The sequence below is a fragment of the Phaethon aethereus genome (genome assembly GCF_964289735.1).
Source record: "Phaethon aethereus genome assembly, chromosome: 5".
NCBI classification, from domain to species: domain Eukaryota; kingdom Metazoa; phylum Chordata; class Aves; order Phaethontiformes; family Phaethontidae; genus Phaethon; species Phaethon aethereus.
Genome location: NC_138579.1, coordinates 31,320,410 through 31,346,180, shown reverse-complemented (window position 1 = coordinate 31,346,180; position 25,771 = coordinate 31,320,410). Strand labels below are relative to the sequence as shown.

Here is a 25,771-nt window from a genome sequence, read left to right as displayed (position 1 = left end):
GATTAGGGATGCCTAGTACCATACAGAATAAATCCATGCAGCAACTTTTACTTCTGAATAGAAATTATTATTGTTATGCTATAATTTAAGTTTTCAAAATGAATTAGGAGTTCTTAATGAGGGGAAAGTGTATAAATGGAAGATACTCCACTAATTTAATTCTGCAAACTGTATTACATTGGAATGTCTGCTAACATAGGGTGTAATTCAGAATACTTTAACTGGTCAGGGAGATGTTGGTTAATAAATTCACAAATGAATTTGATCAGCTAATGGAGAATTATCTAACTATGGAATACATGTTAACATCAGCTACAGTACATACAACAGAGCAATGCTTAGAACACGAGTAACAAAAGCATTACTTCTCTTCTTTCCTCAAATAATTTACTTAAAAGCCATTTTCTGGCTTAGTGAACTGCATAATTTCATTTTTTTCCTTTTTTAAAAATCTATTTAAACTACTTGGCAGAGAGTAAAAGCTATTATATTGCCAAAAAGATATTGCCAGTTTGCCAGGTAAGTGTAACATTTCTTCACTTAATATATATGATTATGGAGGTTTTGGTGGCTTTTTTCTTTATGACAGTTGAGTGCTTTCTTAATATTTTAAAGCTTTGTTGCCATTTTATGATATTCTCATTGTCTTTTTTATTAATAAAAAAGTATATTCAGAGGATCAGTAGTAGGCATCTGTTTTCAAAATTTGGAATAAAAGGAATTTCTGAGAGAAAGCTAGCAGTAGTTTGTCTGGCCCCATGGAGTCTAATAATATCTCAGGAGCTATAGAAATGAAATTACTGATAAAATTCTAAAGTCAGAAATGGACACTTGCATTTTTTCACTGGGACACATCTACACGTCTGCTACTCTTCATATTGTGGTAGCAGAAGCTCCTAACAGAAAGTGAGAATTTAAAATTAAATCTATTGTGGCTGTTTAAAAATGTCTGCTGGAAATAGCTGTATCAAGGGATTGTGGTGCATCCATTTGAGGGTTATAAGTAGAAAATTTGGAATGGACTAGTTTAATAGAGAAAGTGTTACATAGGTAGGGTAGTTATTGCAGTAACCATGAAGAAGTTTCTTGATCTTACATAAGGGTTTAATTTTAAACACACAGCTTGTATTCTCAATGTTGTCTTTATCATGTTTTACCAGTGGAACTGCATCACAATTAATTTAAATAAAAACTAAATTTGATTCTTTAAAAAAAGTCATATTTGCCACTGCCATCAGCTATTGATTTGTGAATATGTGATTTTTAGATTGTGTATAGTCTAATGATATGCTTTTTTGATTCTATTTTGAAAGAAGTCTGAACTGAAACCTTTTTTTACTTTTGGTGATGGCTTATCCCAGTTTATCTGGGTGGCTGGAGTAGTCCCATGTATCTTACATGTGACATAGTAGTAATTCAGAATGCTGTAATTAGTTGTGGTTTATATTTTGGAGGCTCCTTCATATGTCATGAGGTAGTTGAAAATGAGAATAATATTCAAGTGTTAATTATTTTACTCTGGACCTTGACTATTGCCCTCAAGCCTGTAACTGGATTAGTTCAGCTATTGAGTTCACTTCTTGAAAAAATTGATGACCTTTACTTGGAAGGGAAAGGAGGTGGAGGATACCCAACTCTGCAGGGAATTATTTTACAGGCATACAGTTGTTAGCTGCTGTTTTAAAAAATAAAAACCCTCTAGACAGTTAATTTATTAAAATGTTATTCTTCATTATACATAAATTCATACTTAAAATTACAAAAAAAGTAAGGCAAAAAAGTACAAGATGAGAAATGTAGTGTAGTAATTAAAGCCTCTTCCTGAGAACAGTGTTTTTTGGATAAATGGCAAATTAAATTTTGCTAAATGCTATTGCAATATAAATTACTGAAATGTAACCTGAAAAAAATACATTTCAAGTACTTGAAAGTGGAAGTGTATTATTCTTCATGTTGTTAATCCTGCAGTCCAGTAATTACAAATGTTTTGATATGGATCATGGCTAGCAAATATTCATTCCATTATAAAGTTTACTCTTAGAGATACAAATGGTTTGTCTGGTTCAACTTTTGTACAAATGGGAACTAAATTGCAAAATGGTTTTATTATGGTAGTGTCGTAGATACACATTTAATTGTACATACATAAACAAAATGATTGATTTTGCTTGTACACTGAACACATTTCCCTTTTTGCTTATTTCAGAGGGATAAATGTTTCCATCCTTCTTCTCTGCTAGAAGTAAAATTAAAGAACTGTAACTAATTCAAAATTTTATCAATATTTTTACCTTGCAATTTCACTTATTTTTTTTCTCTCTATGGGTTTCTTGCTCTATTTTCACTCTTTGTTTGCCCTTCTCTGCAGTACAATGGAGTGACTTTTCAGAATAAAGAAATGAAGTGGAATACATCAAAAATAGAAAAAAAAAAAAAAAGGCATTTTAATCCTCTCCCTATAGTGACCAGAGGCTAAAAGTAACAGTAAGAGTTTAAAAGCTAGTATCTCTTTCCTTTGCTTCATTTGATGGTCATAATCTTGTAAAGTAATAGAACTTCACTTTACAAGTGATGAAATTAGAATAAAATCACAGGAGGATGTATGAGGCCATTCATGTGAAATGCAAAAGGGAAGATTTAATATATACAGAAACATATTTTTTCAAAAGTGGAGAATCAACAAGTTTACTGTACATCTATAACAACATAACATCTATGTTATCAACGTCCAGGTGCGCTTTTTGTTTTTTAAATTACACATAATCCTTTGAACAGGTTTTTTTCTTCCATGTCTTTTCACCTGCATTCTTTTTTTGGGGTCTTGGTTACAACATTGAACCTAAAAAGGCTGAATCGACTCAAATGTATTGAGGTCCATAGTTTTGGTTTGAAAACAATGGAAGTTCCTAGTTAACTGGAATGTTTTTTGAAGTTAGCTCTTGAATTAAAGATAATGCGTAGCTAACGTCTGCCCCTCGGGTTCCGCCTCTCCCTGCTCTGCTTTACTGTTATCTGTCGCACTGTTACGTGACTGACCTGGGCAGTCCCCCTCTCACAGAAGCAAGTCAGTGCTTCAGGCAGCACGAGCCTTCCCAGAGGTTTTGTGTGTCAGGGCAGAAACCTTCCACTGAGTGTTGTATTAGCCTATTTCATTCCTCGTGGGTATAACAAATGAAAAGAACCCACCCAAATTAGTCTAATAAAGCTTTTGATGCACTATAAATAAACTTTTTTGGCTCCATGGGGATCTGAGGGCTTTGCAAAATCTGGGTTATTTTAGCAATTGTGAGGAAGACATTTGTGATGGAAGGTAATGGCAAGATACTTAAAATTAGCCCTGTATTACTATTTTAAACCTAGCAAGTCGGCAATGCTTTAAAATGTAACAAAGATACGACTAAATCCCTGTGCTGTTTACTTGTGCCAGACCTGTTTTTGAAGTAGTCTTCCAGCAAGCAATTAGTTCTTTTGCTTTTAGGTAGGACTGGTGAAGTCATATCTGCAAAACAGTTCCGTTAATGAAGAAGCTTTTACAGAGCTTTGTTTCCTTTGCAGTCTATCAGGAGGGGAAAAAGTGGAAAACCTACTCAGGTAATTGGATTGGTAGACTGACTAAATGAGAGAAGCAAATCTTTTGGAAAAAAATGGCATTTCTTTTTGCATTTGTTTCTTGAAGTTGAACTGTGAGCATTGAATAATGCTTTTTGAGTCTCATTGCTAGTTTGCTTTGGTTTAAGTACTTGTGATGTCTTTGCGGTTAGATAACGCTGTTAGTGCGGGGTGTAATGGGAAATCACAGCCTTCCTTGTGTGGAGCTCTTCAAGCTTAAAATACAAATTGCAGTATTTCTGGGGCAATCCTGCGAATAAACTTATAACAGTGTGAAATCAAGCTTGAAGTCTCAATTAGTCTGTCACTTGCCATAGAATATTCTGGGCTCCTGGCATAAGCAACTAGAACAACGATTACAGTGAAAACAATGATTTAAAATTTGTGACTGACTTCTTTTGGTGACAGCATCCTTCCCCCTCTGACATAGGTTGGTGTCCCTGTGTTTTATTGCAGGATACTGTGGGGCCCTGTTGCTATTTGTCCCCCTCCCCTCCGCCATGTTTCACTGTGAGTGGAATTCACTTGCCTTTGCGTAGGAAACCACTACTGCTTTAAACACGCTACAGTGTGGTATCTGGCATCTAGCTGCCCCTTCAGAAGCTATGGCTGTCCCCTATGCCCTCTGTCAAATCTGCTAGCCCTGTACAAATCTCGGGTCCCTAAGGCATCCAGAGTAGGAAGAGATATCTACATTTATACAAGTAAAGCCAAACCTTTTTGTTATTCTTCCTGTCCCATGTCCCCTTCCTTCCTTGTTTTGCCCCTCCTGTTGTTGGAAACCCTATATAGTCTGAAGCCTTTGTGTCCTTGACTGGAACCTGGATCCTCCCATTACAGAACATTGATCTTGGGAAGTGACTTTCAAAGTAAACAACAAATAAGTTCCTTTTACATAGCAACAGTCATAGAAGAATTACTGTTGCCTGTGATTAACAGAAGGTGCTGTGTGAGTTGGAGTTCTAACTTAGATTGTGACAGAGTATTCTGTAGTTGCTGCAGCATGAAATTGTACACAATTAAAAACTAGACAGTGCAAAGATTTTTGAGATTTTACAAGTGACCATGCCCAAAAATCTGTTTCAGCTTGTCTGTATGTATGGCACACTCATTGAGTTTGTCTCAGATAATCTTGTTTAATGTACTGGAATCCACAGACTATTCTGCAGTGTTTCTCTCTGACTAGCATGGTGGCTGTGTGTTTTGTTGTGCCATACATCTGTGTTTCAGGCAGTGAGATGTCACTGGGATGTCAGGAGGTGGAAAATAGCAATTTGTCAGCTAATGATGAGCTCAACTAATGATGAGCTGTGCAAACAGCAGCAGAACCTTTAGCTTTTGTATAAACTATGAAGAAGTATCAACTTGCTCAAATTTTGATAAATGTATGCAGACGAGTTAAAGTATGGGTTTTATTTAAATAACATACTATAAAAGATGAAGAAATACTTAAACTTATGAGCTATTCTGAAATACACTTTTGAAGCTGCTGCTTTAATGCTTACATGTGAAGATGCTAAATTTTTTTTTTGAGACTTAGGTATTCTAGAGAACATGTGTAACTTTGTACAGCTTCTGCTATACACTGTTTGTGCCTCAGTTTGCTTTTTAAACTTTTAATTCTTTCAGGTATATTTAGGAATTTCAAGGGAAAATACGTAACTTAGAAATGCACCTATACTGTTTAGATCTCCTAGATGTTTATCTAGGATGAAAAAAAAAAAAAAGGCATTACATGCTTTCCAACATTGTAAGTGCTGTAAGTGTAGCCATGGCTCTGTTAGATCATCAGACCTTGGGGTAACACAGCATAGGTCTTCAAATCCACAGGATTCTTGAATAACCTAGGTCAAGTTTCACAGTCCAGGTCTTGATTTCCTCATCTGTAACATGAGGTAGTAATTCCCCAGCTCAGAAGCATGTTGTTAGGTAAAAACGTTCATCTTTGGTGCATGGGTGTTATAGAAACGGGGCTTGTATAAAAATTAAGAGTCAGGAAACAGATGCATTCAGAGCATAGCTGTGGTGGAGCTTGCAGTGGTGTCTGTGCTGGTAGTGTCTTTGGAAGCATTTGGTAATCTGCATGCAAAGGTCAGTAGGATGTTCTTAACTGGAAAATCATACAACTGTTCTACTTTTTGATAGATTTACCTATAGATGTCCCATCTTATAACAACTTAAAAGCACCACTTTCCTGCCTAATGACCAAAATCCAGTTAGGACAGATAGGTGACTTCCACTATAAAGATTTTTTGAAGACAAACATTAAGTAATATAATCAGTTATCATTCTAGGAAGTTTCTGATCTTCCATTGTAGTGGCAAGTTCCAAAAATAGCCAAGTACAGTAGGAAATTTTTAACAAGGAGGAAAATCTGAGCTTCTGGTGTTCTCATCTCATGTTTGGTTTTTTGTTTTACCTTTGAAATGGTAAAAACCCCACAACCTACCCATTATTTCAGACACTTGAAAACTCTGAGCAACTCCTCTGCATTAGTGCTCGCTCAGTCAGTGAGCTCCAACTAGTTTGCTAGGGTGTTGCATGGTCCACTATATTCATATTTAATAATTATAAGCTACCCTTGCTTTTCTTACACAGCTTGATGCCTCCTAAGGAGGTGTACTATAACATCACAGTGTTCTGGAATAATGATCTTTACCTGATAAGACTGAATGTAAGCCTTTGCTTGCTCTTATATATCAGTCAGCAGACCTCTTCTGAAAACTAAGCCAAGAATTGAAATGTCTCCTTGTAGCTTAACCCCGGTGGGCAACTGAGCACCACATAGCTGCTCGCTCACTCCCCCACAGTGGGTTGGGGAGAGAATCGGGAGAGTAAAAGCACAAAAACTCTTGGGTTGAGATAAAGACAGTTTAATAGGGAAAATGAAAGCTGTGCACACAAGCAAAGCAAAGCAAGGAATTCATTCCCTACTTCCTATCAGCAGGCAGGTGTTCAGCCATCTCCAGGAAAGCAGGGCTCCAAAACACAGAACGGTTAACTGGGAAGACAAACACCATAACTCTGAATGTGTCCCTCCCTTCCTTTTTCTTCCCCCAGATTTTATTGCTGAGCATAACGGCATATGGTATGCAATATCCCTTTGGTCAGTTGGGGTCAGCTGTCCCAGCTGTGTCCTCTCCCAACTTCTTGTGCATCCCCAGCCTACTCGCTGGTGGGGCAGCATGAGAAGCAGAGGTGGTCTTGACACTGTGCAAGCACTTCTCAGCAATAACTAAAATATGTCTATTACCAACACTGTTTTCATCACAAATCCACAACATAGCACCATGCAAGCTGCTACAAAGAAAGTTAACTCTATCCCAGCCAAAATGATATATATTGCTCTGTACATACTTTCTGTGCTGCACTAACCTATAGCTGCCATTGAACATCTATGTTGGGCTTGCTAGAGAAAAAGAATGGAGTAACTCGGTTACCTTGTCAGGATAGTCTGCAAGGCTTGATTTTCTGGGGGAAAAAAAGTTAAAAAAAAAAAAAAAAAGACAAGACAAAAGGCAGAAGATACATCCTAATGACTTGAACAACATTCTTCCCCACGAATTACAGTCTAGCCTTCAGACCAGTCCTAGAACTCTTTTAATCAGTGATATGCTGTAATGCTGTAATGAATTTGTATGTGTCTGCCTTTTCCAGTGCCCTACTTGTCCTACCAGAAAATGCATTTATTGACATTTCATTGGCACTCTGTTGATCTTACTGATCTGGTTTTGGATTTTCAGAGCAAACACGGCATCCATTTATTTAGGGCCATCAATCTTACTGAAAGGTTGTAAACAAGGATATTTTATTGATCTCTTAACATAGGTGGCATAGTACCGCTGTGTATTGTGATTTTAAGCAATCTGTTTTGTTGCGTGATGTATTTTTGGAGCTGTATGGTAGGCATCTGATGACAGAGAAGGAAGTGTTTACTCTGAAAGCAATGGGAATTAGAGATGTTACTTGAGATCTCATTAAGCTAAATCTTCTTTACATGTGTTATGTTTTAGAAAATCTTCATGAGACCCAGGGTGAAGGAGGAGGAATGCCTGTTGCTTTTGATGAGACAAGGGTGATTACCAGAGCCTGCTGAAGCACTTCAGATTTGAGATAGTCTTTAGAATGCTTTCTAGCAGTAGGCAGACAGTGGGGTGCTCTGCAGTATTTTGTATTACTTTGAGAATATGCAGAACATTATAGCCAGAATATACAGCAGGTTGTGCATTGTTCTTGTGCATTGTATAAATTTGATTAAATCCTGCTGCTTGGAGCAGTTTATAGTCCTTGTTGTTAACCAAAGAAACTAAGATCCAGTTTTCATAAAATGAAACTCTGCCCTTGAGAAATAAACAGTGCACATGTTCCAACAACAGAGAGGCCCCTTTGGCTACTCTGTAGGTCAGTGTTTGTGTACTTACAGCAACTCTCCTATTGTACCCACTGAAGTGAAGGAGAGGGAGATCTCTGAAGGTGTGTCTGTTCTGTGACATTAGCATGTCTTACAGGGCTCTATACAGAAGAAACCATCCATGGAGGTAGTGGATGTTGAGATGTTAGCCTCTGGATATTTGACTGACATACTGTAGGGCACTTGGATTGAACTGAGAAGTGGCATAGTATTTTGGTGAATTTCCTCAGAGTAAATGCATCTCCTTAGATGCAGAGTAAATTCCATTCTCCTTACCCTCCAGTTCCTGGTCCTCATGCTGAGTGATCAAGGATTTGGCTCCCCTTTTTGTTTTCTTCTTTTTTTTTTTTTTTTCCTTAAAATCACTCCTATTTCATGGTAAAAATAAAGACGACCTTGAACCTGCACTGAAATGTGCTGTTGCAGATAGGGGTTTTTTTCTGTTTCTTTTTTTTTAAAAGCCCTCTCATAGGTAAATATATAGTCATTTTTCTCAAGACTTGCAACTGTTATAACTTGTGGTAGTACGTATGTTGTTTACAAGGACACCAAAGCAGTGCCTAGAAATGGCTCTAGGCTGAAGTTCAAATGTCACCAACCTCTTCTTAACAAAACTATCTTACTGCAGGGAGCAGAAGACAGACTACGATTCCTAGAAATGCGGTTAGATGGTGTAACACCACCAAAATAAGCCCTGACTGAACACTGAGAAGAGCTGCGCAAATAGAGGGGAGTTGTATTACGCTGATGCAGTGCCTCAGTCCATGCCCATCTTTTTTCCAGTAGCAGTTCCATGCTCATTCCTGAACAACAGTAGTCATGCAAGTGATTTGTTTACCTTCCTATTTTGTTCTTTTTGATTTGTAAACCAAAACATCCAATTTATTTGCAGCCATATTTCTACAAAATTACATGGCTTGAATGCCCACTTACTTGATTGCTTGAAAGCTTTCATCTGTAGTGTTTAGCTGTTGAATTTGCATGCTTTTGGGTGTTTTTTTGCCTGAATTTGGAGTTAAGCTTTGAATGCACTGCATTATATTCCTTGTTTTTATTTTACTATCTATATATATTTTAGTTTGAGTGCATCAAAGTTTTCTGTCAAAATATGTATTATAATATATTTTTTTATTGCTTAAGGTGATTCTTTCTATTTTCTACTGGTTCCTGTGCATGCTCTTAAAATAAACCAGCTAGTCCAAATAAAATTCCTGTTGTTCTTTTGTGTGTGTGTGTTCGCCATTTTGAGATAAGGTGTGGATTTAGATCCAGAGACTATAAAGAGGAACTTTCGGCTTTTGCAAGGTTTTGTTTTGAATACGCTCTTTTTGTTTTGTTTACTTTCTGCTTACTTGCCCCGTTGTGGGCAGAACAATTACAATATTCTCCCCCCCCCCTTTTTTTTTTGTCTTGACATTGGAAAGCATAGGAATATGGAGCATGACAAGGACATTACCTCTGCAATGTTCACATAAGCATCTTTTGTTCCTAAAGAAATTTTAGAAGTCCTGCAGATTTCTGCTAGTCTGAAGAAATCCAGGACTTCTGACCTGGAGCTGTTGAGAGCATGTAGTTTAGGGGTGGCTTTATTTGGCACCTCTTCTCTGGGATTCCAAAGCAGACTAATACTAATTAGACTAATACAGAAGAATTGCCCCAAAATACTTGTGTGTTAATGGGAATGATCTTCTGATATGTGAGATAAGTGAATAGTTTAGTTTAAAAAAAAAAAAAAGAAGAAATCTCATTTGTTTTGTAAATAAAATTAAAATCCACCAAAGTTGTAGGACTTTGATTTTGTTCTGATATAAATGACTCAGCATTTAGTGAAGTATTGCAGAAATAGAAGGCTGCCTAATAATAGGGATTTATGCCTCGCAGCATGGGGATTTCGTACAAATAGATGAAGTTGGTTTTGGCAGCACAAAGTGACATATGGGCAAATGCGTTGTTATTCTGGCAAAAGATGAATGGTATCAATAAAATGTAACAACCTAAGAAAAAGTGGGGCCAGGTTCTTGGGTAGAATAGATATGTGTATACATGTATTGAAGGGATGAGGGGGAAAAATAGGCAAATGCTTTTAATAGAGAGGGGAAAACTGCTGTTAAATGGTAAAAAATTGGGTAAGCTTATTTCTTTAAAAAATAAAAACAAAACCCAAAACCAACTCCCTCCCCCAAAAAAACCCTTGTTTGCTTCTGTTTTAGAAAATCTAATGAGGCCCCTTAAGAACTATGGAATCGCATGGTGAGCATATGTTTTAATTTAAATCAAGCTTCTTTACAGACGTACTTGGTATTGTGCTGGAAAGCTGATGTTTTTGCTTTGTTGTTTCAGCATGTCTATGGGTTTCTTGATAGAAGAGACTGCCCCAGTTGTGTGGAGAGGGCTCATGGTAATGTCAGCTGTTGAGAAATTGTTGAGACAGGTAAGGACTTAGGTACATATTTGTGTTTCAAACTAATCAGTTATTTTAAAGTGCATTTAACTGATACATGAGTGTCCATGACATTATTTCATATATTAGTGGTGAGCATTTTTGTGTCTTGGTCTTCTTAAATTCTTAAGAATTTAATCTTAACTTCAGGTAAGAAGGAAAGTTGACACTTTTTGCTTTTACCGATCCCCTTCAAATAGAGCTATGTTCCATGCATTTGATGAGTGAATCACCCAGTTTGCCTGCCTTCTCATTCCTTTTTGTGTTTCTTTATGCAATTAAAAAAACCAAAACGTTTTGAAGTTGCGTAAGGATTTGAATGTATAGATATCTATGCGTATCTACAGCTGTGTTCCCTTATGTGCTTGTTAATTTACCAGCACTAAGAATCCTTGGATGGCGTTTGTCGTGTGACAGGTATTTAAAAATCAGTAGATACCATCTCTGTGTAATGTTAATAGTTAATAAATATCCTGGCATATGGAAGCGGCGTGGCTTTTTTATTTCTGGACAGATTTTTTTTTTTTTCCCCGCTTTTATTGTGAATAGATCTGTGAAGTGCTAATGAGACAAACAGCTGAAAAAATGCATTGAGGTTGCATGTTTAGACTTTGAAGTGACCCAAATTGTTCACAGCTGACATCGGTTCCAGGGATTTAATGTATACATCTTGGAGATCACTAGGTTTCTGTATGTCTTCTGTAAATGCCTCCAAATCTTGTGCTCCTTAATGACTGAAAAGAAGATATTTCTTTTTCAGCCTTTTTCCATTTTTACTGAATCCTCCTGTAACACAGACTTTAGAATAGTGGCAGTCATTGCCCTAGTCAGAAAAGCCATGTGTCTGCCAAAATTTCGGGAAGAACATCTTTGTCTAGATTTGGCCTTTAAAAATAAGGAGTATCCATGCCAATAACTGTGGAAGGCTGTTCTGGCCTCTTTGTGTGTTGCATTGTGTTGGCCAGGCTCATGAAGACTAGAGCCTAAAACCTTGAAGGTAGAGCTACAGTTAGCACCTGCTGTATTGGCGTACTTGACCCTGGGAGACTGAAGACTGGCAGGCACTCCAGTGCCGTTACTTCAGTCAGGAGTATCCCCAGATGGGAAGCATGTGCCAGTGTCCTTGTGGAGGGTGTGGATGATGCTGTGTAGTGAGCTCGCTGCTCCTTAGCAACCGATGAAGCAGTTGAATGCTGGCCGATCGTTCTGTAGGAATGAGACAAAGTCCATTAATGCTCGGGGCATCAGTGATTTCCCTGACAGTGGAAGCTGAATTCTGAAAGAGGAAGGCTTTACAGCTAAACTGCTTCTCCCCACAAGCATTTTGCTTCTCCATGATGACCAGAGTAGCCTTAAATCTGTGCTGGAAAAAGTTGCTTGCATCTCCTTCTTCAAATAAAGAAGCTCACAGATCCCAGGGAGAGCCAGCAGGTTCTATCTGATGTGTAGGTGGTTTTTAGAAAATAACTAATAAATTTTCCAGACTAACTCATGCTATTTTGGTTTTAAAAACTGTAATCTCCCATCTGACATAGTTACTAGTCACTGTCAAGAAGGGGTTAACTGTAGCAGCAATAGTGTTATAGCCTTGTACACCTAAACAAGAGAAGACCACAGCATGTGATGATGTTTTTAAAGGTACTATCATTCCATTTTATAGTAGAAATATTTTTGTGATCTGTTGGGGGCTTTGAAATTTTTCCTTGTTTTTTCTTCATCTGTTCTGATTCGTCTTGGCTATTACCTTTTGTTTGACAGGATAAAGTTGCCTGCAAGAGTAAAGTACTTCTTGTATTTAACTTTCTAAAACCACATTCTCTAACAAATAGCTGCTTTACCTCTATAGCTACTTATAAACCATTTAAATGAGCTCCCTAATCTAGATTTATAGTCTAATATAAGTGTAAGGAACCTGTGTGCATTCAGACAAACTGATAAAATACTAAATTCTTAAAATAATTAAGTTAGTTAGAAAACACAGAGGTTCTCAGACTTTTGGTTTAAAAACACTGGTGTTATTTTATAATGGTGTTTATTGTTAGATGGTGGAGTTTTTTCTGTTTTGTTTTAAGAACATCAAAACTATGTGTTCGCTCTGTAAATAACTTTGGATGCTTGTTTGTTTTTTTCCACATGAACAAATCTGTTCTCCAGAGCTTATGCTTCAGATATGCCAATAAAGCATTGAAGGACCTAGTTTCCAAAGTCATTGATGGGGACTTGTTAACATATTAACTTGTTAACTTATAATTGGTCTGTGACTGTAATGAGTATTTAAATGCTTCTTTTACACTTGCAACTTATTTAAATTTCTGGAATTCTTACTTTGAAAAATATATTTGTTAAATATATACATTACGTGCTTTCTTATATACTTACTGCATGTAACCTCACTCTTTGTAATGCATGTATATTTGTCCTTCTCTGGTTTTACTACTTTGGTGGATGAATGGCTTTTCAGCACAGTCCAGAGTCCAATCTCATTTTTGTCTCTTTTCACTTCTGGCATATGAAGTTTTTTCTGAACTTTTCAGATAAAACACCACCTTTTAAATCCAGGCTCTCTTTTTGCCACATGTCTAGTCTGAGAAGCTACCTTTGTTCTTGTGTGTTGTATGGTGTCACACTGGTAGATAACAGGCAATAATATTGAAGACAATAAGGGTGGTTTTCTGGAACACATCATATCATTTTCCTTAAGCAGAGTTCAAAGGAAATGTGCCTTCTAATACAAATAGAGTTAACAGTTTAGTATCCTGTATTACATACATTACATGTATATTCATGTGTATCAAATTGGTATATAAATGAAAATATATAGCATATTGATTCTATAATGTGTCCTTTTAATAAAAATATTGCTCAACAGAAAAGAAGAATGATAATAAGTTGTTGAAAGAACAAGAAATACAGAAGGAAATGATTTTTCATCCCTAGCGAAAGTGAATTACAAACAGTAATGGGACATTTGAGTCTGTATAAACATATTAATAACTCTTTCAGTTAAATATATCTGTAGTTTACGTGCCTTGAAATTACCCCAAGTTTTGTTGTGGCTGAGAAGTGATGTCTTCTTTCATGTAACAGAATGTACTGTAGGCCCATTTATACTGCAGGGTAATCTTTTTCTCTTATCTGGGTTTTAACTCTTCCAATTTCCCTGCCACAGTTATCTTCATGTAAAAGTTCTTTCACCTCTGTTAACGTTTTCTTTGAATCTTGCTTGCCTCTGGGTGAGATAGAAGAGAGTACTTTTTTGTTTACTGGAGTTTTTTAAAAGAGAGTTCTTTTCTCTGAAGATATCATTAAAGCCCAGGTAAGGAAGTTTTGATAGTTCTTCAGTGTCATTTGTAGCACGAAGCTTTTTCTATTCAGTGTTCACTTAACATACACTTCAGAAGCTGCCTACTCTTTTGTATAGTCCCATTCAGCACTTGTTGCTTTACTCTCTGTGTGTCTTGACTCAGTGCTATGGTACTTGGTTCACATTAAACAAGCTACCTGAAAATGCATCACCTTGGTGTATTTGTTGTGAGAGTGACTTCTGATTAACCTTTAGGCTAAGTGCAGTAAAGATACAATTTTTTTTCAGTTACCTAAAGCCTATACTTGAATAGTAATGTGTCTGAAAAGCTCTGTTGAAATAAGTATCAAGTAGACAGACAAGAACCGTAGAAATAGGATTATGAAAAAAAAACAACCAAACAAACAAAAGAAAGGGCAAGCAGAACTTTTTCAATGGTTTAAACTGCTTTTGCAACAAGGATTTTAAAATGGTTATCACCACTGTCCCATACAGTCTGTAGGGTGAGTTTTCTAGCACCATTCTCATTTCTGTCTGAGGACATCTTGACAGTTCAGTGGCAAAGGGGCAATTAGAAGGGTTCAGGCACAGTCCTGAACTGATCCAGGAGCAGCATGACTGGCAGCTGTACATCCTGGAGTATATTGTGGCAACTGTTCTGCCAGAAGGTTGGGGGAGAAATGGCACTGTGTTGGCTGCCAATTTAATAGCTGCTATAGTCATAGCAGCAAAGCAAATGGAAGGGATTTCTTGTTCAGGTAGTAATTACAAGTCAGTAGGACTTTTAATACCAAGGATAGTAAGTGTTGGTTTCTCTGATCTTGAACTCTCTATCCTATTCTATGTATGTTATCAAGTTGAAATACCAGCAGAGAAGGAAAAAAATTCAATATGCAGTGGACAAGTCACCTTTTCTATTTAAAAAAAAAAATCAAAAAATGGGACTACAGGTAAAATAGAAGTGCATATTCCAGCATATAGTGTTCTCCTTGTGTCTTTGTCATATCAATAGATAAACGTTGTATCACTGCTAGAAGCAAGCATTGCCTACACAACATGGACTATAGATGTCAGCAATTTTGTTAAGTGCATACAATCCCCTTGGAACTAGCCCAAAAATCTGTTCTCTTTTCAAGGCAGGGATCCTTGGTTGATTAACATCCTTAACAGGATTTCTTACCCTGACATGACATTTTAACCTATGTTTTTGCAGACTAGTCAGATCTTACATGGCAAGACTCTCTTATTTCTTCCTTGTCATGCTCCTCTATAGTATCAAGAACATTTTGTGCATTGGAAGCATCCTTGGTATAGTATGGCTGTAAAGTAGAGCCTCAGCGCTGTTAAGTGTATTGTAAGCTCTAAAGGTTTCTTACATATACCTGATAAGGATGAATACTTTTGTCCCAGAAAGACTATGGAACTTTTCCTGAGGTGGCTCAGTTCTACTGAGTCCCTAAAATACACTTTTACTATCTAAATATAATTCTTCCATCTCTTCCTTGATGCTTCTTTTAGTACTACTTTAGTGCCTCTATTTTATAAATGGTATGTATTGAAAGAAAACTAAAATATAAGAGTTTCTCTGGAAGGGATATAATTGGAAAGGAAAGAATACAGGGAAGTTAGCAAATTATATAAAACTTCCAATGCGGAGCAGTTGCACAGGAGTAAAAGGAAATGGGGCCTTGCACTTTGAAGCATGGACAGGCTTTATCACCTGTAGATGTTGAAAACCATAAATTCAGCAGAAGAATGATCAGAATTATCTTATCCCAACCCAAAGCTGAATAGGGCTGTGGTCTGAAGATCCGGTCTTGTCCTTTAAAAAAACTGTGACTCAGTTTATGTGATTATTACAATTGTACGTAACTTTGAAAGTTTGGCTAGAGATCTTGTGTGCTGCTTCCCTTCTGAAGCTCTCCTCTACTAAGAGAACTGCTTTGAAACCAGCACTTGCCAGAGGTGATGGTGGTGGTATTTATGTAGTAGAGTGTGTACATGTGACTATACATATATGTACTCAGACCTTATTTGTAGCATAATTCTCTGATGCTTAGTTATCATACATAAGTAGTTGTAGAGTATCATATGTTATTGGAAATAGGCAAGATGTGGACAGATGGATAAATTGTCTCTGAAATTTTGAACAGACTGTGGGTTGTGAGGTCTGGAATATTTCAAGAGCCTCTGTGAAAAACCTGTCATAAAAGCAATACTGGAGTGAATGGAACAGTAAAAATTTATGTTTAAAGATTTGGAGTTAGATTAACTTGGAAACAGTAGTAGTATTTAATTCTTGGGAGAGCAAAGACTATGGAGGCTATATTGTTGTGGGTTTTTGATCATTTGCCAAAATGGCCCATCTCTATAGAGGAGATTATAGATGTTCAAAATGTTTCTGTTTGACATATATTAGTTAGTAAATTATTATCGGCAGTTGCTACTGTTTGAGAAGTGTATATGTATTTCTTGGTATTCTCCTTTCCACCATTCAAATTGGAGAGGTTGCATATGTGGATTCAGGGACAATTTTTCTTTAAATGTGACTTATTTTAGGTATACGTTAATGCCACACTTGGGAAGACAAGAAAAATAGATAAGGTATTGAGAGGAAATGTATTTATACCTGGTAAAATAGCTACCACACTGCCATTGGCCATTTTACTGTGCATGTTCTATGCAGCAGAATGTTCTGTACAGGGTGTCTGTAGACATCAGTCTGATCTTATTTATCATGTGTTTATACCATGCTGTGTTAAATCTCATAAATGCTTCAGCATATAAATTTTTGCAGTTTTGTACTGTCTTGTTTGCCTGTGTGTATAAATAGATTTCTTACAAACAGAACAATGGAGAAACTGGGAGAAACCATTCCAAATTAGAAGGAATTGTGTGTATTTGATTTGGAGGCAATATACGACAAGAGCATTATCAGTAAGGTAGTTAGGTGCTACATGCTGAGCCATCTGCCTGATTGATTTTTTTGCTAAGAGTTTGCGGTTTGCTAAGAGTTGTCCTTTGGCTTCTGTTTGTGTCCACATACTATGTTTTCCCTTACATTTTTGGGACCAGGAAATTTCATTCTGTGTTTATATAGTATTCAGCAACGTAGTGAGTTACCACTTACTGAGAGATGCACAGAAATACAAAGACTAGTATTTACATCTTCCAAGTAAATCTAAACTTCTTCCTTTGATACTTTTTTATATTTATAAAATAAATTTGTTACACTTTTTTTCTGCTGAGCACAATATATTTTGTGTTTCACGTTTCCAAAGTATGTGTGTGTGTCAATGATAGAAAATCTGTTAAGAATGACAAAGATAATATAAATGCATCACTGGCATTCACCACAACTAATATTGAGCAGAACCTAAGTGTCTTTTGCCGATATATGCACAATTACTTAACTTCTGATGGTACATGCTACCTTGCATATATATTCTCCAGCAAAGAGCCATCAAGGTGGTAAGGGGAATGAGAGACGTAATATGTGAAGAGACACTGAGAGAACTGCGTTTTTTGGTTTGGGGAAGGTTAAAGGGAGAGAGGAGCTGCTGTCTTCAACTACCTAATGGATATGTACAGAGAAGATAAAGGTAGAAGCTTCCTGGATGTGCACAGTGATAGCACAAGAGGTAATGAATGCAAGTTGGAATACATAGTAAGAAATGTGAGGGGGTGGGGAAGGTTTGTTTGGGGTTTTTTTTTATGGTGAAAGCATAGATCAGAACAGGTTGCCTAGAGAGATCCTAGAATCTCTCTCTTGGAAGATACTCAGAACTCAGCTGGGCAAAACTCTGAGTAACTTGCTTTGAACAGCAAGATGGACCAGACAGGTAATCTCCTGAGGTCCCTTCAAAACTAACTTGTTCTGTGAATCTCAGATTAGTTCTAAAATTGGCATTCCACCACCTGTTTGACTATGGTATATAACTCCATTAAACCCTACAGCTCAAAGAGGAGAAAATGGTTCTGCCTTTCACAGAGATCACTGGTTAAAGCACTCGGTCAAAACATAAACTGAAATACAGATGTCTCTCTGAGTGCCCTAATCACTAAGCTAGATAGTCATGCTAGCTCATCTCTCTTGCTCAAATGAATATACAATTAATTCTTGCAATCAAATGAGCAAGATTCAACAGAATGACTGAGAGCGTCCTTTCCTCAGTAGCATTTCCAGTCATTTGGCCAGTCTCTTTAGACTTCAGAGGTGCTGATCAGATCCTTGTAGGCAGAGACATAAAAGTCAAACCCAAATAAGCCTTATCTCTTGAATAAGCGTCCTTATATCAACTATGAAATTAAAAAAAAAAGATAAATTAGGTTTTTTTTTCCCTGTCATATCTCTTGTTTTGCTAGAAGTACCTTGATCTAGAAGAGGTTTAAAAATGGGGATTCTAGGCTTGTGTGCGTTGATGTGCTCTCAGGCATCTTAGAATTGAGTAGCAATGCCATAAAGAAGGTTGTGCTAGAGACTTGGGGTGTTTTTTTGCTTTAGCTTTAGTAGTTTACTGCCTAGGATGCAGAACTTTTTGAAACTCAATCTAAGGCATCTGGACTCCCTCTGTAGTACATGGAGAACCATAGGTTGATTTTTTTGTTTAATTTTTTTTTTTTTTAACTGTTGCTATCGGTGTCAGCCATGAATTTCTTTACAGTCTAAATTGGACAAAGAAAAATTCAAAGATGGCAGCAAAGGACATCTTAAAATAAGAAGTTACATGTTTAGGATAAATCTCTCATATCCAAATTTTTTAGAAGAAAGGTTGAAGAAAGGCAAGCAGGAATGAGTTCAGGAATGGACTCTGGAGATGTGAATTTGAAGGCTAGCATGTTTTGAAGTGTTTGCTAAACAGAAATACTGGGGGTAAATGTTCACATGAACTATTTCAAAATATGGGCTATGGTAGGCACCTAATGCCACTCTTCTTTTCCACTGATAAAGAAGTCTGTTTTTTCTAGCTGCTGTAGCCTAGATGCAAAAAGAGACTCAAGTATTACTGTGCTGAACTTTGCACTGCCTAAGAGGAATGTGCCCTGCCTGCAGGAATGGAAAGTCAAACCAAAGCCTAGGCTTGAGACACTGCATACCTGATATTGTGGGAATACATCACTTGTCATTCCCAGTGGTCCTGAGGGGTTACATTGCCCTCCTGGAGGTACCTTCAGATGCTTTGATACTGTCTTAGCATAAGAGGTGCAAGCCTTGGATTTTAAAGGTAGCAAGAACTTTGCTTTCAGATCCGTGCCTTGAGCAAATTGCTGTAAAGTTCCAGTTTTGCCGTGTTTCATCACTAACATGGTAAATGCCATTTGGGGCTTGCTCAAAGGTGAAGTTGTTATTGTGGGCAAAAAACTGTTTCTCATCAGTATAAAATTAGTGAGAGAGTGCATTAGTGGATGAGAGGGAGCAGTGAAATGGGATTTAGCAGAGAATGACACATATTGGGTTAGGAGGGAGACGACAATAACAAGTTGATGGCTCTGATTTTTTTTGGCAGTTATATTTTGAATGAATTGAAAGGATCCCCAGAATAGTAATAGTGAGTCAATGATGAAAATTATTCTTATTGTAAATATAAAGAGCAAGTGAAGAAAAAGCACTGCAGTGAAGCCAGAAGACTCTTTTTAGTGTGGATTTTAATTTTAACACTTTTTGGTTTAGAAAGGACACTCTATCAAGAGATTACCATTGAAGGCATTTAACTTGCATTACGACAGTAAATTTTCAAGACGGGAAAAGCAAGATGCTGCAATGGGAAATTGTAGCAAAGGTGGTCAGAAACATGAATAGCTCTTAGGTTTTATTTCCAAACTTTTACTGTCTTTTTGCCTTTTAATGTACATTTGAGGGTCTGCACACTTTTCTCTTTATCAACAGAGTAGATGTACCTAATGTGTATATGCTAAATGCAGATTAATATTGTTTTCTTCTTTCTATATTTTGTGTTTTGGCAACATCTATGTGATTCTAATTTCAAAATTGTCTTCTGTTTCAAAATATTCATGTATTTATCCATTCTGCAGGTAATTGAGGAACTGAGGCAGATAGTCTGTAGCAAAGATATTTACAGTTTACGTTTCATAGAGCTAAACAAAGCTGTGCTTATATTATAAACTACAAAGATATGTTTATACTTTGCAGTGCATAATTCTAAAATACAGTAGTCTCACCAGGTGTCACTACAGTGAAAAATTTGCCAACATTTCAGCAATTACAAAACTATTTCTTCTGTTTTATTTTTCTGTCTTGAGTTATCGTAGCCTGAGGTGGGCATAGAGATTGTTAGTTAAGGATAAAGTCTCTACTGTCTGGATAAAAGCAAGTAAGTTGAGACATTACTGTTCTTCAGAACAGTAAGAACAGTTGCGTATTTAGGGACGATTTTGTATTTTTGTGATCCAAAGTGGAAAATGAAAAGATCTAGGCATTTCATCCCTACACATAAGATTACTGATATTTTGTATTTGTTCTATTTAGAAAGGTGAAGATCTGTTATTGCGAAATTCTGAAAAGAGGAATAACACTCAATGATAAATGTTGCCAAACTTTGCAGTGCTAAGACTGCATTTTGATCTGCTACTAAGACTTCATCTACAGCTGGCAGACAGTAAACAGTGACTGAATGCTTGTGAGATATTTTTCTTAAATCTTTAATAAGCTTTCATTTAAAGCAAGGAAAGTCAATTGGCATCTGTCTTCATTGCTGAAATTAAGGAAACTGTTTCAAGGGCAAGGTATGCAGATGACCCACTCATACCTTCTAAAAGAATTTGTTTTTAAAAAATGCTTATACTGATTTTTTTGTTAGATGTATTTTGCTATGACTAGAGGATGAATAAACTAATTTCTTCTCATCCAGAGCCCATTGAAATCAATGGAAATCTTGACACTAATTTCTGCACCGTGCTTTTAGTTGTGATGTTGATGTTTAGAAAAGCCTGTTACAGGAATTTGTATAATCATCACTAATTTGCTCAAATGCTAATAATACCTTGAAAGGTCCTGTCTGTCCAGAGAGAACTGCCTTAACCAGTCCCAGTCGATATATACATATTTAAAGGAAATTATTGTACTTCCTGGAGATTAGAAGCTAAACATAGATTCAGAGATATCCCGCAGCCAAAAGTGTGAGAGATGACAGAAAACTCCTTCTTTCCACCCCTCTGTGGAAAGTTAGAGTATTCCTACCATCAACCTTTGACTCGAGTGCGCCTGTATGTTTTGGGATGGGTATGACTGAACGAATGTGGGCTTGATTCTTTTTTTTTGTTTCTGACTGAAGCTACAAAACCTGTTCTGTTGCCTTTCTTCCCTTAATGAAGGAAGCAGGATCTATACAGATCCCTGTTGCTTTATTGGCTCGCGTTAGAAGCTGATATGAAAAGGGATTATAGTCTCTGAAAGGAATTGACAATCACAGAAAGAAGTGTTAGGAAAGCCAGAAGAAAACAAAAACATTAGCCAACAACTCGCTGCTGAACTGGAAGAGTTTGCAGTAAATGTATTTTAACTGACTTTGAAGATTAAAAAAAAGGCAAAAAAAAAAAAATTCTAACAACATAGTGAGAATGTATTTACAGCAAACATTTCTTGGCCTGGTTCCTCAGCTGTCATGGTTATGACTGTGCAGCTACTGCTGCTGTGGGAACAGGCTGTGAGAGTGTTTTCTTTGCTCTGCTTCCAGACCTGTTTCATCTCTCGCACAGATTACACAGGTATGCATGTGTATGCCCTCCTTTGCATAAAACAAAACAAATGCAAAACATGCAACTGTTTTGCTGGGTTTGACTAGACAGGAGGAAATGGCAGAGAGCTCATGGTGTCTCAAAATGGCTGCACTGGGGCTAGAACGGATATTTTTTTTTTCCTTTTCTCTTTTTTCCCCTTGAGCTTTTAAAGGAAACTGGTTTGAGGTTTAAGGTTTCTCTGCAATAAAGTTCAGAACTTTGTGCCTAAATGGCATCCAGCTTCATTCTTGGAAAGAGGTGGCGATTTAAGCATGTTCTTAAATGTTTGCTAAACAGGAATACTGGTGATAGAGGAACTATGAAAAGAGAAGGCATTATTTGTTTTCTTTTCTAAATAAAGCTTCCATTATTTACATGAGACTTTTAAAAAAATAGTAGACATCTAATGCCACTCTTCTATTCTTTTCCTATTCTTCTCCACTAATAAGGGCGCTGATCTTTTTTTCTAGCTGCTGTAGGTTAGATGCAAAAAAGGGACATGGGTATTGCTGTGCTGAACTTTGCACTGCCTAAGAGGAATGTGCCCTGCCTGCAGGAATGGAAAATCAAACCAAAGCCTGGGCTGGAGCCACTGCGTACCTGATATGGTGGTATGATACATCAGTTGTCATTCCCAGTGGTCCTGAGGGGTTACATTGCCCTCCTGGAGGTACCTTCAGACTCTGTGGCAGTGCTTTAGCAGAATAGGTGCAGTAGCTTAGAGTGCTGAAGTTTAGAGCTTGGTGTGGAATAAGTGGAAATTAATGGTGTAAGTCAAAGCTGGTAGGTTCGCTGGCTGGAAATGAACAATACTGAAGACATTGAGCAAGAGGGCTAGTAGGAAAAGCCTATGGTATGTGTCTTTCTGTCTCTGTCCTGGATTTTAGCACCTAATTGTAGCCCTGTGGAGCAGAGTTTGAGAGCCAAAATCAAATATCTTCTGTAGGGTGCCAAGACCTTCCTTTCGGTTTAACTTGACAGACTTATTCTCTATTCATAACAACATCCTGGGAAGTTTCCATAACCATTCAGCCAGGGCATGGGAGCTGCCAGTTCAGTTACTTTCTCAGTTTAGCATTTAAGCCTGTATTTCCCACTACCCAGGAGAGTGCCCTGAAACCACATACAGCAGTCAAAACCTTCTCCTCTACATCTAGGGATTCAAGATTCCTGGGGCCAGGACTAGACGTGCGAAGGGGGAGCGTGACCAGTGCTATGCAGGAAAACTAGTTAATCTGAAGTTTCAGCTTTCCAGGTGAATACCGCAGCTGTTGGCCTGGTTGCTGGTTGCTTCTATGGCTTTTGCATTCTTGGTTGTGCAGTGGCCCAGGTAAATGCCATCCGCCTGAGAAATTGAAACTCGCATCTTCCAGTTCATAGATAGATTCCCTCATATGTCTAATGATATTAAACAGCTGCAAATACAACAGTAGAACCACAGGCTTTGACTTTGTGGATTTTTTGTTTGGTTGTTTTTTTGTTTTTTTATGTGTGTGTTGGGTTTTTTTTTTTTAATGGCTGCAAGTGCTCAGCTTTGTGTTGGATGGAGCGTTATCAGGTGATGGGTGCATTTAGATCATGCCTGCTAGATTGGGCCTGCAAGACTTGCTCCTTTCTCACAAATGTGTGTGTAATTAATGGACCTCCAAATGGGCTTCTGATTGAAACTTGGTGCTCAGTGGAGATTTTGGTATTTCCTTTCCTGAGGGATCAAGTCATCATTCTTGGGAGAATTTTTAGGGTTGCTTTTGAATGTGTAGGTGGAGCTCACCAAAGCTGCTTTTTTCGGCTTTTTTTTTTTTTTTTTTAATTTTTCAGCTTTTTTTAAAAATCTTTTTGATCAAAACAAAAGTGGAACCTCCCCACCCCTGAACATTGATATGCTGTTTAGCATTGCACACTAATTTTACTTAGTAAAAAAACTATGAATATAACTGTATAAACAGCTATATAAAATTAATACTGTATTAATGCATGTTAAACTGATTGCACAGAGGTTATTTTTTAATAATCCAACTTGCATCTGACCGTTGGAAGCTGGCAGACTGATCCTTTACTCACACCATCCTCCCATATCTCTTCTGCTTCCAGAAAATAACTGCAGATATCAAAGAATAGCAGTGGGTTTTGTACCACTATTCTTTGTAGAAAGTGATTTTTTTCTCATATACTGAGTGATTGACACAAACATAAAGTAATTGTGTTTAAGGTACCAGAGATTAGTGTCTGTGATTTTTTTTTTTTTTTTGTACCCCCTCCAAAGAAACACCCCCACTTTCCTGTACTATTTATGAAGCTGTGGTAGATGTTTCTCCTCTTACAGTGTTTTACTCTACCAACAGCATCTTTTAAAAGAAGAGATATGTTTTCACAGCCTAATGAGGGAGGCAGGCTCTACAGAGGGATCTGGACAGGCTGGATCGATGGGCCGAGGTCAACTGTATAAGGTTTAATAAGGCCAAGTGCCGCGTCCTGCACTTGGGTCACAACAAGCCCATGCAACGCTACAGGCTTGGGGAGGAGTGGCTGGAGAGCTGCCCGGCAGAAAGGGACCTGGGGGTGCTGGCTGACAGCCGGCTGAACATGAGCTGGCAGTGTGCCCAGGTGGCCGAGAAGGCCAACAGAGTCCTGGCCTGTATCAGAAATAGTGTGGCCAGCAGGAGTAGGGAAGTGATCGTGCCCCTGCACTCGGCACTGGTGAGGCCGCGGCTTGAATCCTGTGTTCAGTTTTGGGCCCCTCACTACAAGAAGGATGTTGAGGTGCTGGAGCGTGTCCAGAGAAGGGCAACGAAGCTGGTGAAGGGTCTGGAGCACAAGTCTTATGAGGGGCGACTGAGGGAGATGGGATTGTTTGGTCTGGAGAAGAGGAGGCTGAGGGGAGACCTTATCGCTCTCTACAACTACCTGAAAGGGGGTTGTGGCGACGAGGGTGTTGGCCTCTTCTCCCAAGTAACTAGTGATAGGAGGAGAGGAAATGGCCTGAAGTTGCGCCAGGCAAGATTTAGACTCGATATTAAGAAAAGTGTCTTTGCTGAGAGAGTGGTCAAGCATTGGAACAGACTGGCCAGGGAGGTGGGGAAGTCGCCATCCCTGGGGTATTTAAAAGACATGTAGATGTGTTGCTTAGGTACATGGTTTAGTGGTGGATTTGGCAGTGCTAGGTTAACAGTTGGACTTGATCTTAAAGGTCTTTTCCAACCTCAATGATTCTACGATGCCTTTGGAATACAGCTCTTTTATTATGCAACTAAAATGGGTGCTCATTTTAAGTACTTTTTCTGCTAGATGTGAACAGTTTTTTCTGTATAAAAAACATGAAGTAAGAATTGGAGCTGAATAAAAATCTAGGAAGCAAATGAAAATATGAAGACTGTCCCTTGCTTGGCAGTAATCACGGAATGTCCCTGAAACTCGTGGTATCAGCATCTTCAGTAAAGTGTTTCAGTTAGGTTTACAATACAAGTAACAGTTTTAATTTATTGTTGCAGATTCATAACTGAGGGCACTGGTGAATGCAAAAGCATGGTTCTGTGGGCACAGCAATTATTTTGGCAATTTATGTGCAATGCTTTCACAGATTATCTGCTGTCTAATTCATAGTAAATGCTCTTACTACTCTAGGAATAAGACATTCAGCACATCTTTAAATTGTGGGAATGTTATGTGTGCAACTGCAAAATGTGTACAATTTTTAAATTGTATTTATTTTCATTTTTACATCTTGTCTGTGTCTTTAATGCACTTTCTGTGTTCCACTTTTCATAACGACAGCCTATATGCAATTGTTCTTGCTCCCTTCTGACCTAAAGGCAGCTAACAGAGCATATACCAGCTTCACAGTCCCAGTCCCGTGGTCAAGAATCCCAGCAAGTCAGTGATCTGCTCTGCTTGCTCTTGCACGTGCTCTTGCTTACATTCTTTTTTCACATTCTCTCTTGACTCTTCCTGTGGAATTGAAAGGTTCTATATTTTGTGCAGCCTTGTTGCGGCTTCTTGTTGGGAGTATTGATTGTTGTGTTCCAAGGTAATTCAAGCAGACTCTCCAATGCTGGTTTCATTAGCAAGGGTTGACTATTTTGAACTCGGTGACTGGGGAGGGTATGCTTGTGAATTTTAAGTATGGAAAGTTTGGAGGATGTATTTTTGTCCATATTTGTGAAAAACAGGTTATTAAAAAAATAGAATACCTTTTTATTATTGAAAATTAATGTTTGACCTCAAGGCTACTTACTCTGAGGTGTGATAACATCTCACCAGGCAAAAAAACAAG

General features: G+C 37.7%; 1 protein-coding gene across 1 annotated transcript in view; it reads left to right on the top strand.

Moving 5' to 3' along the window:
• The window catches only part of NUBPL (NUBP iron-sulfur cluster assembly factor, mitochondrial), a gene marked incomplete at its 5' end in the record, with an annotated part of 87,976 nt that overhangs the window by 19,598 nt on the left and 42,607 nt on the right, over nucleotides 1–25,771 (top strand). The window contains 2 exons of the mRNA XM_082000832.1: nucleotides 10,231–10,270; nucleotides 10,361–10,451. Coding sequence (XP_081856958.1) covers nucleotides 10,231–10,270; nucleotides 10,361–10,451 — 131 coding nt within the window. The remainder of the gene's footprint in view (nucleotides 1–10,230; nucleotides 10,271–10,360; nucleotides 10,452–25,771) is intronic.